Source organism: Saccostrea echinata, unplaced genomic scaffold (genome assembly GCF_033153115.1).
Source record: "Saccostrea echinata isolate AGI-Se365-2 ecotype Australia unplaced genomic scaffold, CSIRO_AGI_Sech_v1 ptg000029l, whole genome shotgun sequence".
Lineage (NCBI taxonomy): Eukaryota > Metazoa > Mollusca > Bivalvia > Ostreida > Ostreidae > Saccostrea > Saccostrea echinata.
Genome location: NW_026889778.1, coordinates 2,768,221 through 2,780,705, shown reverse-complemented (window position 1 = coordinate 2,780,705; position 12,485 = coordinate 2,768,221). Strand labels below are relative to the sequence as shown.

Here is a 12,485-nt window from a genome sequence, read left to right as displayed (position 1 = left end):
CATTAGACTCTAGAGGTACCGAGAAAACTGTACCGTGGTTTACTATTATTACAGAGCTACGACAAAAATGTACCAGTGATTCATTTAAAATTTAAAGGTACCGAGAAAACTGCACCAGTGGTTCAGTAGACTATAGAGGTACTGATAAAACCTAGGATATTGTGAAAAACTGTACCAGTGGTTCAGTAGACTATATAGATATACTGTACCCTGGTTGACGTTACCAGCTACGAGAAAACTGAACCGTGGTTTACTATTATTACAGACCTACGAGAAAACTGAACCGTGGTTTACTATAATTACAGAGCTAAAAAAAAACTGAACCGTGGTTGACTATTACATTACAGAGCTACAAGAAAACTGAACCGTGGTTTACTATTATATTACAGAGCTACAAAAAAACTGAACCGTGGTTTACTATAATTACAGAGCTACAAAAAAACTGAACCGTGGTTGACTATTACATTACAGAGCTACAAGAAAACTGAACCGTGGTTTACTATTATATTACAGAGCTACGAGAAAACTGAACCGTGGTTTACTATAATTACAGAGCTACAAAAAAACTGAACCGTGGTTGACTATTACATTACAGAGCTACAAGAAAACTGAAACGTGGTTTACTATTATATTACAGAGCTACGAAAAAAACTGAACGGTGGTTTACTATTATTACAGAGCTACGAGAAAACTGAACCGTGGTTTACTATAATTACAGAGCTACAAAAAAACTGAACCGTGGTTGACTATTACATTACAGAGCTACAAAAAAACTGAACCGTGGTTGACTATTACATTACAGAGCTACAAGAAAACTGAACCGTGGTTGACTATTACATTACAGAGCTACAAGAAAACTGAACGGTGGTTTACTATTATTACAGAGCTACGAGAAAACTGAACCGTGATTTACTATTATATTACAGAGCTATGAGAAAACTGAACCGTGGTTTACTATTATATTACAGAGCTACAAGAAAACTGAACCGTGGTTTACTATTATATTACAGAGCTATGAGAAAACTGAACCGTGGTTTACTATTATTACAGAGCTACGAGAAAACTGAACCGTGGTTTACTATTATATTACAGAGCTACGAGAAAACTGAACCGTGGTTTACTATTATATTACAGAGCTACAAGAAAACTGAACCGTGGTTTACTATTATATTACAGAGCTATGAGAAAACTGAACCGTGGTTTACTATTATATTACAGAGCTACAAGAAAACTGAACCGTGGTTTACTATTATATTACAGAGCTACAAGAAAACTGAACCGTGGTTTACTATTATATTACAGAGCTACGAAAAAAACTGAACCGTGGCTTACTATTATTAGAGAGCTACGAGAAAAACTGGTCCAGTGATTTATTAGAATTTTAAAGGTACTGGAAAAACTATGCCAGTTTGTTCAGTAGACTATAGAGGTACTGTTAAAACCTAGGATACTGTGAAAACTGTGTCAGTGGTTCAGTAGACTCTTAGAGGTACTGTTAAGATCAAGGATATTGTGAAAACTGTACCAGTGGTTCAGTAGATTCTAGAGGTACTGTTAAAATCTAGGATACTGTGAAAACTGTGCCAGTGGTTGACTAGACTATAGAGGTCCAGTTAAAACCTAGGATATTGTGAAAACTGTACCAGCGGTTCATTAGACTCCAGAGGTACTGTTAAAACCCTAGATATTGTGAAAACTGTACCAGTGGTTCAGTAGACTATATAGAGGTACTGTTTCGTGGTTTACTATTATTACAGAGCTATGGAGAAAACGGTACGAGTGATTTATTAAAATTTAAAGATACCGGGAAAACTGTACCAGTGGTTTACTAGATTGTAGGGGTACCGGAAAAACTGTACCAGGGATTCACTAAATTTTGAACAATGTACCAGGGATTCACTAGATTCTAGATAAAGTACATGCATACCTTTTAACAGTGGATCATTTAATTATTAAGATACCATGCATTAATAATGGATAGTGTTGTGTCGATAATCAGAAAACATCGACTGTCGACGAAAAAAATGCTACCGATTCCGATGATCGATGATAAATTTTCATAATCGATCATTGGAAACATACTAATACAATAAATTCCGGAATTATTCATTTCTGGTTTAAAATTTATTTCTTCTTAATGAAAGAAAATGGCGTCTGCATCTGATACTAGCCAACTAGCACGAAACAGAGGTGATTAAGAACCGAAAGGTGCATATATAGAAAGTGTAAAAGAAGCAAAACAACAAAGAAAACAAGAGGCCCATGGGCCACATCGCTCACCTGAGCACAATGGCTAGGAAAGCACAAATCAATTCAGCATTGAAAAGTTTACAGGGGGGGGGGGGGACTTGAATTTGAAACTAAATGAGGATGCTTCCATATCAATATAACAAATCGCTTTGCTGTTCTTGCGTAGAATATTTTTAAAGATTTTTTTCCTATATATTCCTTTGTAAAAATTTGATACCCCATTGTGGCCCCTCCCTACCTCCAGGGGTAATCATTTGAACAAACTTTAATCTACACTACCGGAGGATGCTTACATATCAATATAAATAAACATGACTTTGCTGTTCTTGAGACAAAGATTTTTTCCTTTATATTCCTATGTAAAACTTTGATCCCCCATTGTGACTCCTCCCTAGGATGCTTACATATCAATATGACTAAACAAGGTTTTGCTGTTCGTGAGAAGAATTTTAAAGATTTTTTCCTATATATTTCAATGTAAAACTTTGATCCCCCATTGTTGCCCCATCCTACCCCTGGGGGTCATGATTTGAACAAATTTTAATCTACACTACCTGAGGATGCTTCCATATTAATATGACAAATCATGGCTTTGCTGTTATTGAGAAGATTTTTAAAGATTTTTTCCTACATATTTCTATGTAAAACTCTGATCCCCCATTGTGACCCCACCCTACCCCCAGGGGTCATGATTTGAACAAACTTGAATCTACAATACCTTAGGATGCTTCCATATCAATATGACAAATCATGGCTTTACTTTTCTTGAGAAGAAGATTTTTGAAGTTTTTTCCTATATATTCCTATGTAAAACTTTGATCCCCCATTGTGGCCCCACCCTACCCCCAGGGGTCATGATTTGAACAAACTTGAATCTACCCTATATAACAAAGGTTTCCTATAAGTTTCAACTTTTTTGGGCCAGTGATTCTTGAGAAGAAGATTTTTAAAGTTTGCCATCAAATTTTCACTATTTCTGAATTATCTCCCCTTGAATGAGGGCGTGGCCCTTCATTTGAATAAACTTGAATCCCCTTCACCCAAGGATGCTTTGTGGCAAGTTTGATTGAAATTGGCCCAGTGGTTCTGGAGAAGTCGAAAATGTGAAAGTTTACAGACAGACTGACGGACAGACGGACTACAGACAAAATGTGATCAGAAAAGCTCACTTTAGCTTTCAGCTCAGGTGAGCTAATAATATATTATATATTTTATATATTCATGTTAAAGAATTGCAATAGTCTGCTTTTTATATACAAAACTATGACATCCGATTATAATCGGTAAAATCGCATGGGAAGCAGTAACCGAGTCCAACCGATAATCGATTATGAAAAATAACCGATGTCCCATCACTGATAATGGAACAGAGGATCATCAGATAATATACTCGGAGAGCTTTAACTATGGAATATTACTAGATATGAGTTCCCGGTTAGCAGTACCTGTGGATAATTTAATTTTAGACGTGCCATGAAATCTCTGCCAGATTGTGGAGGTACAGAGTTAACTGTACCATTTCTAAGTAGATTATTAAGGTACCATGATATATCTGCAAGTGGGTCAATAGATGATATGTTTATTGAATAATCTGTAAGAGGATAACCAGATAAAAATGGTTCTGCATGGAAAATATCTGTCACAGGGCTATTACATGTAATAACAACGCAAAATGTAATAAATTGGGATTATTACATTTTGCGTTATTACATTTTGCGTTGGGGTTAACGCAAAATGTAAAAATGCACTTTTTCGTTGTTACATATTGCGTTACTTAATTTTTGCATTGATGACAACGCAAAATGTAATAAAACTAAATGTAATAAAACAAAATATAATTATTTTTTGTATTTTGTTTAACGCGAAACATTACAAAACTGATTTAAACATATAACAAAGGGGAAGCTCGCTTTACTAAATAGACATACAGATCTATGATTATGAGAAAAACGTTACGGCTTTTACGGACATTACTAAATCCAATTGTATATTTTTTTTTAATTCTGTTTCTCACATTTTTATCGAATACTTATAAAACATTTACTAAACTTTGATTGACATGTCTATTTATAAGTCAATTTGTGTCATATATCCATCATTTACATTCTTAATTACCAAAGATTGACCCATGGGTCCATTAAAAGCTCTTGATATACAGGTACGACGTGCTTGTGTACATTGGTTAGCAAATTAGAAGTGCATGTGTGTGTGTCTGGCGAGAAAAAGCGGGGAGGAGGGGTTACTTCGTATGTTGATCATTGTATTTTTATGCGCATGCAGAAACCATCCATTTTATTATTGAAGAAAGAAGAGAGAGAGAGAGAGAGAGAGAGAAAGAGGGATTTTTATTTTTGCTGGTCTGCAATGCGCATTATTTGTTAAACAGTATGAAATCTTAATTGTCAAGAAACACCCTTCCCGCTATATTTACACCTGCCAGTAAAACTAAAAAGAATTCTTTTCTAAATTTCATGCATGTGCCTATTACAAAGCAAAAGCAAACTGATACATTGATCAACGAAATACCCCCCCCCCCCCTCCCCACACACACACACACAGACACACTAATTTGCAACACCTATAATTTGAATATCTACTGATTTTAAATGGCTAATGAAATCAATATATGATGAAATCAGACCCAATGTAAGAATTAGCAAGTGTTTATTTTTCCTTTGTTTTATTTTCTTTTCCGTTTATTTTCTTCATCCACAGTTCAATTGAAAATCATTCTCAACCCGACTGACCAAAAAGTGTGTTATTACATTTTGCGTTATTATTATTTTTTTTGCTTAATCTCGACGCAAAATGTAATAATCCAAAAATCGTGTTATTACATTTTGCGTTATTACATTCTGCGTTGATCTCGAGGCAAAATGTAATAACGCAAAATGCAATAATCCCGGCTTATTACATTTTGCGTTGTTATTACATTTCGCGTTGTAACAGTGCTGTAAAATATATATCACAAGACTACTACATAAAAGGTACTAAAAATATCTATTTTATATCCTTATCTATAAGGCTATTGCATTTAATAGAACTGGAAAATATCTGTCACAGGGCTATGACTTTTTTCTACTTTGCGAAGAATCCTAAGGAAAAATATTTGGAAATGTAAATATTATAAAATTACTGCAAGTATGTTATTAGTATTATATTGTATTTACATTTCCAAATATTTTTCCTTAAGATTCTTTGCAAAGTAGAAAAAGTTAACACACTGTATTTACATGCTCAAATTTAGAATTACAAACTTAAATACCGGTAACTCAGATAGTGTTATGCAAGGGGAAAAATTGCAAATGTAAATATATAGAGATAAAAACCATGTTTGAGTATCAGGACCAGGACATTCGTGGTCGTTCTTCAAGATTTCCTACTCTTCGAAATAGTGTATCAATATTCTAGGACTCTTCTAGAATTTTAGAATTAGAATTCATAAAAATAAATATTTATATATATTTATGAATTCCCAGTCTACTTAATATTCACATGTATCTCAAAATTAGCGATAGATGGTACCTTTATAACCAATCCGACGTGATGATACGGACCATTATCGTCGTGGATTCTATATAGCATTTACTTTAGTTTAATTGCTTAGACTGCAATATCCACGTCACACCACGATATGAAACATCTCCTGCTTTTCTGACTAGACTTTCCAAGGTTATCGGAATGATACTGGACGTTGCAGTGTCGGATGGCTGACTTAGCATGCAACAGGCAGGGAATTAAACAAGCTCTTCCAATAAGAGGATCAATTAGACACGAACATTACGGTACAGTTCTTTGTATAAATGATTAAACTTCTATAAGCCAATACCCCCCCTCCCCGTATTGAATATGCCCTATATCAGTATTGTTTTTTAATGAAAAATACGTATTTTGCTCCAAAATTTTCCTTTCCCCCGAAATTTAGACATCTAAACCTTCTACCCTCACACCTGGAGATACCTCTCGAAAAAATTGTGATAATGCAATTACAAGTAATTTCAAGCGCGAACATTCTTTAGATATTAATGATACATGTATATACCTTATCTCTAAATAGAGAGAACATGGTTGCTGGCTTACCAATGCTTTTAATAACAATTTTTTTTTACTATTACACAAATGAGATACATGTACATTTATTTATCTTTCATAACAGTTCTGAGAATTAACAAGTCTATAGCTACACTGTATTACCATGAACATTTATTTGGAATACGAGACGCACTTAATTTATTATAAACGAACTCTTCATTGAACACACATGCAATACGAATACTTTAAAAAAAAATCAATGGTTCTTTAAAAAAAAGATTATGGCACTTGTAAATCCCTGGCATTATTAAAGCCCACGCGCTTGAACACGTCCTCCCTGCCTGAATGAAGAAACAATCAAGGACCAGACTGAATCATTTTTCCAAACTACTCTGTCGTCTGATCTCGGGATTGTGTGGTTTGTGACGACATACAGTCACGGGGACTTCCGAATGGTGTACGATGTAGTCACTAACCACGCCCAGCATCGTCCTTCGGAGCTTTCCGTGACCCCTACTTCCGCAAACGATCGTGTCTGCGTTCACCTCATTCGCTATCTTCATTATAACCTCTCCGGGTTTTCCTCCACTTCCGGTCTTCACTTCACCATTTAACTGAAAGCAAACATTTCACCCCTAATGAAAGCAGCCAATCAAAATATTACAATAATTATGTATTTACGTGGTGCATTTGTTGGTTAAAAAAATTGAGTACGGATACAGACAGCCTACATTTGGTTTTGGATTACATTTCTGAAACAATATCATTGTCATTGCTAAATTCTAGAATAAACCCTAAAAAGAAAATAGTTCTGTGATTTGCCTTCAGCCTCGGGCAACCAATACTTGACCTGGTCCGTATAGTGATAGTCACGAGTGACCTCATCAGAAGTCAATAATTGTATATTATATGAAACAGTATATATTTTTCATGCAGGCCTGTAGGAGCAATCTCAGTTTAAGGGACACAACTGAACTGAAATTTTTTAACAAGCAATTAAAAAAGGTCAGTAGATGTTATTGAGGAGGTACAACCATTTAGTGCTGGAAAAATGGTAAATTTCACAGTTTATTCGGTGGAGAAAGCATGATCTCCAAGTTCAAAAGGTTACATCCTCAAAACGTCAGGGGTCCTGAGTCCACTCGGGGTTGTGGGTCCTGGGACCCCAGCTGACCATCCTAACAATGTCAAGGTTTTAATTTCGGAACTCCACACAAACCCTTGACATAAGTCGTTACTAGTATTTAAAAGATGGGCTTGTGGTTACACATGACATAATGGGTAATTACATGTATAAACTAACCAATGAGAATATATTTTTCAAATCCGTCGTTATGAAATTGCCCAACTCCAGAGCATATCTTTTGTGATTGTACATGTAAGGAGGACGATCTTCAAAAAATTAATCCCCGGTGTTTCATTTAAAGTAACTAGTCACAAATCCTACAATATTGACACTTTCCATTTTAAAGACGAGTCATATTTGTTTACAAAACTTACCTACAATAAAAGCTGTTTTCTGATTGGTTCCAGTCCTAGAACAGGAACAAATGAAATAGTGGCTTTCAACTTCTAAATAACTACTTATGTCAAAGGTTCGTGTGGAGTTCCGAAATCACAAAACCTTGACATTGTGGGGATGCATCTGACAAACTCCATTTGATTTTTTTTTTTTGGGGGGGGGGGGCAACTTCTCTCAAATTGGAGCTTTCACAAATTAGCACAAACTGTGAACAGAAAGTAAGATCTGGCACCTCAGTGTACTGATACTGGTTATCTGTCACCAAAAGGCGTAATGTGGTATATTGGGATATAAGATTCGTAATTTCCCCGAAGGACGTCACTGGAACCATGGAAATCCCCCCCCCCCCAAAAAAAAATCTAAGAAAGTTTGTCTGGGGTCCCACGGGTACGAGTGGACTCTGGGACCCCTGACATTGTGAGGATGAAAAAGTTGGGGCTTCATAATTTCCTTGATATTGCATAACCACATCAAAAAAGTCCATATTATCTACATTATATATTAATGTATATGGATATAACACATGTGACCTTGACCTACTTGGTTTTCTGTTATAAGTTTCTTCAGTTTGTCCAGTAGATTCGCCTCCGCACTTTCTTCCTCCTCTAGAACTTTACAGATCGCTTGCACGTCAGCCGTCCCCATAGCTACAAATAATAAAATTTCAACAAATTTACAAAAAAAAAAAAAAAATCTTCCTGTTTTAAAAAAAAGAGATGAATATACTGGCCTTAAAATTCGGCACTTTAAAAAATAGGACACTTAACAGGAAGAAATTCTCTTTGTCAAACCATGAAAACTAATAATACTCCTACTTCCTTAAATGTGTTTTTGTAGCTAAATTAAAGCATTGGTAGATAATTACCTCTCTCTCTCTATGTGCTCTTAAATTACGATGTATAGACTAATAGCAGGTAACAATCAACAGTATAGCTTCTATCGCTGTTTTAATACCACTGTATTTTTTTTCATTTTGAATAATAATCCAGAATACATTAAATTTGGGGAAATGGAAAATCAAGCAGACTCGTAGAATGTAATTACATTAAAAAGGATTTACATGTAATACAAATATTTATTAATTGGAAGACACTGGGAAATTTTAAACGTTGCTTTTACCAAATCAATATGTGGTGATAGACTGTTGTATGATTTAATATCTGTCGTAAATATTGTATAAACATTTTTGATTGCAAAGTCTACAACATGACTTTTTTAAAGAAACTTATCAGTCTGTAAAAGTTTCTATACTAAGAAACTTACAGGTCTGTAAAGGTGTGACGTAATCTTTCTATACTAAGAAACTTACCGGTCTGGACAGGTTCGTTACGTAATCTCTGTATACTAAGAAACTTACCCTCTGTAAAGGTGTGACGTAATCTCTCTATACTAAGAAACTTACCGGTGTGGAAAGGTTCGTTCCGTAATCTCTCTATACTAAGAAACTTACCGGTCTGGAAAGGTTCGTTACGTAATCTCTCTATACTGTGAACCAGATACACATAATCATTAGGTCGCCGTATGTTGTCCACGTACCCTGTAAAATTCATCTCAAAATGATTTTCATTTTAGCATTACATGTATATTTGACAAGAACATGGTACATTTCAGTTTTGAAAAATTGCAAGATCATATGGAGAAGTTAAAAGAAGTACGCGGGGAAAGGGGGGCACTTTTTCTGAGAATAGTCTTTTTCTGTAGTTTTAATGTATAAATTTTGATTTGGATGCCGTTAACCCCCACTCCCTACCCCCTCTTTTTGTTGCTGTATCGTCAAACAAATGAAAAATTCCAGCATCTGAAAGAAAAAAAAGCTACCGAAAAGTTAGAGAAAGACCCCTCCCTTACACACAAACACACACACACATGAAATAAGATTTCAGAGTTTGAATACTTTATGTTTTGTTTTGATTTTGTTTTTTTTGGGGGGGGGGGGGGGAGGGGGGCTTGTCAAATTCTTTCGCACGTTGCCCGCCTTCCCCCCTCCTCTTTGAAAATGTTTGCTACGGGCCTGAAATGTGCTCAAAATGCATTGCTGTTCAATTGTTCATCTCAGAATTTTACACTCATTTGTGAATTTTTTGTGACACATCTTAAAACGACCCCCCCAAGGGAGGGGGGGGGGGTGACTTATCTGCCAATACAATATATTGTCTGTCATGTATATAAACGTTTGTCTTTAAAATTTTGGTAAATCTTCACAGTTTGGGAGATTATAATTCTGGAGCTCTGTTTAGAATAATCTAACCGTGTTTCAAGACAGGTAAAACTGGGTCCGTAGCCATTAAGCATTTTGATGATAGAACGGCGCTCAAGAACTAATCGTCCAAATTAGCATCTCGCTAAAATAGAATCAGCATTTCGCCATATCAATACTCTGCTTACGGCAGCCATTTTTTGATGAGTAAAGCATTTCTAAAAAAAAATTAATGATCAAGAAATGGTTTTTTTAAAAAAACTAAATATTTAATAAACAGCAGTCATAGAAATAGAAATATGAAATGTGCATGACTAGAATGCAATTTGCATTGAGAAGCAGTCTGTCATGGCATACCGTAATGTGCATGATGTAATATTGATTTTCATATTTTAATTAAGGCCAGTTAGATCAGCCCTGTTGTTTGAAAACTACAGCTTTACACAGGAACAGACCAAGTATTTGTGTGACAGCTTGCTGATGGGGGACAAATCAAAACATCATCTCATGTATATTCATGGGCGGATCCAGATTTTCCAACAGGTTCAGATTAAGCATTAAAAAAGTCTTTTATATCTATGTAATAGTCATGACAACACATTCATTTGAATTATTCCAAATACTTTTCCTGCAATGGCAACCACTGATAAAAGGTATTTTATGTACTCATGTAAGGTTTATTTCAAACTTGATTTCATCTTAGAAGTGAAAAATAAGAATTAATTAGTCATAGGTCAAGGGTGAAAAAAAAAATCATTATACTCCAAAGTGTTTTGTATGATCAAGAAATTGAAATGCTAAAAATCAATATCTATTCCTGTTGTCTATACTGCTGTTAGAATATTTAAGAAAATATGGATTTTGTTTCCAACAATTCAAAACACAAGATCAGATATAAAAATCATGGCTCAAAACATGTCATTAACTGTATCCAATATGCTTCTGAAAAATAAAAGTTAAACATATTAAATATCTAAGCTATATTATATATTTTTATCAGAAATTAAAAAAAGTATATATTTTTTTAAGGTTAAAGGTATTTATACCAACTGTCACCACTTCAATAAATATTTTCTAAAAGCCTTGCAATTCTGGCAAACAAACCACACATTAGATATCATACATGTATAAAATATGGTGCCATTTAATTTTCTTGGACTATTGTACATCCTTCAGTATTAGTGAATTATCTGGCTCCGATGTCAGCCAGTCTAACACTTGTGGCAAACTGTACACATGACCTAAATTTATCACTGCAGGGTCATGGTTTGGGGCTATGTCTATATATTTAATAAACAATACATGCACCTTATTATTTGCAATTTGATGCCCACTGAAAGCAAAATTAACAGATACTTTTTTCTTAAATGCATTGGTCCCATTACAAAGTATAAATTATACATCATAAAATGAATTTGAATTGTGCTTGGGCACCCATCTTTAAATCATGAAAAGTGACATTGAACTTAGCCTATCTATATTTTCTGCCATGTTTTGTTTTGTATGTACCTCTGACCAGTTTGTATGAAATGTATGTAATTATATTATTAGTATTAGTACCCCATGTATCAAGTTTGGTTTGGGTGAATATTAAAGTGAACTTTGACTTGACTATTACTGAAAATATGTGGGCAATTCAATTGGAGGTATATTAATATTTGAACTGAAGTACATTTATAAGCATTTAAAAAACAAGTATTTTAATTTGAACCTACATTTATTCCTGTACACATTTAATGATACTTGAACACAGGTAAAATATATTTGTATATCTTTATTTGTAGATGCAGAATTTTAACACAGAATATATTAGCACATGTTTCAATGCATATCTAATTTATTCCTTGTCTGTGCGCGATAGAGAACAATATTTCCGACTTTGGATTGCCTGGCGCAACAGAATCACATTGTACAAGATGTCGTCCCCCCTAATTCTTATTCCCGAAAGTTGCCCCGACCTAACAGATAATGTACAGTATTGATATCGATTTGCACCTTACAAGAACAAAACAAAAAATAAAATCAAGGTGTTCACTGATCATTACGCTGGTAGGTCAGGTGTAAATTTGTAAACATACTATATGCATATAAAGACAGCAAGACAATCGAGATTTTCGCATACAGATTTATACGTATCCATACAGATTTATACTAAAGACCCATATTTCAAGATGGATGAGACATACATTTATATTCGTACCTAATGACCTAGGTCACTGTCCCATGGATCGACATAAGTAAAGAAAACTATACTTACACTGAAAAGCATATCCCGAGTGGTAGCTTCCGTCCATTGCTATGACGACTTTCCTGGTGTCTTTCGCCATGTTTCTTCTTCTTGTATGCACACTATACCTCTACTTGTAGCGCAGTTTTGGTGAACTTATCTACCTGGAACCTATGCTATTTGTCCCTCTTGCAACCAGGCGAAAAAAAGCTTTAGTAGGTCAACTAAGGTAACGGGGCTGAGAACCTATCGATAAA

At 34.8% G+C, this 12,485-nt stretch overlaps 1 protein-coding gene across 1 annotated transcript; it reads right to left on the bottom strand.

Moving 5' to 3' along the window:
- Positions 1-6,318: 6,318 nt before the first annotated feature.
- LOC133194352 (uncharacterized) lies at positions 6,319-12,485 on the bottom strand. Its single transcript, XM_061330330.1, has 4 exons — positions 12,259-12,485; positions 9,255-9,341; positions 8,345-8,451; positions 6,319-6,896 (listed from the first exon to the last, which is right to left on the bottom strand). The coding sequence occupies exons 1-4, from the start codon at positions 12,326-12,328 to the stop codon at positions 6,657-6,659; spliced, it is 504 nt and encodes a 167-aa protein (XP_061186314.1). The 5' UTR covers positions 12,329-12,485; the 3' UTR covers positions 6,319-6,656.

What these genes read in the sequence shown, in the direction of transcription:
- LOC133194352 (XM_061330330.1), bottom strand. Translation starts at nt 12,328, where the DNA reads ATGGCGAAAGACACCAGGAAAGTCGTCATAGCAATGGACGGAAGCTAC. An exon ending in CTCGGGATATGCTTTTCAGT is followed by an intron (nt 9,342 to 12,258) that starts GTAAGTATAGTT and finishes TGAATTTTACAG; the next exon opens with GGTACGTGGACAACATACGG. An exon ending in TAACGAACCTTTCCAGACCG is followed by an intron (nt 8,452 to 9,254) that starts GTAAGTTTCTTA and finishes TATTATTTGTAG; the next exon opens with CTATGGGGACGGCTGACGTG.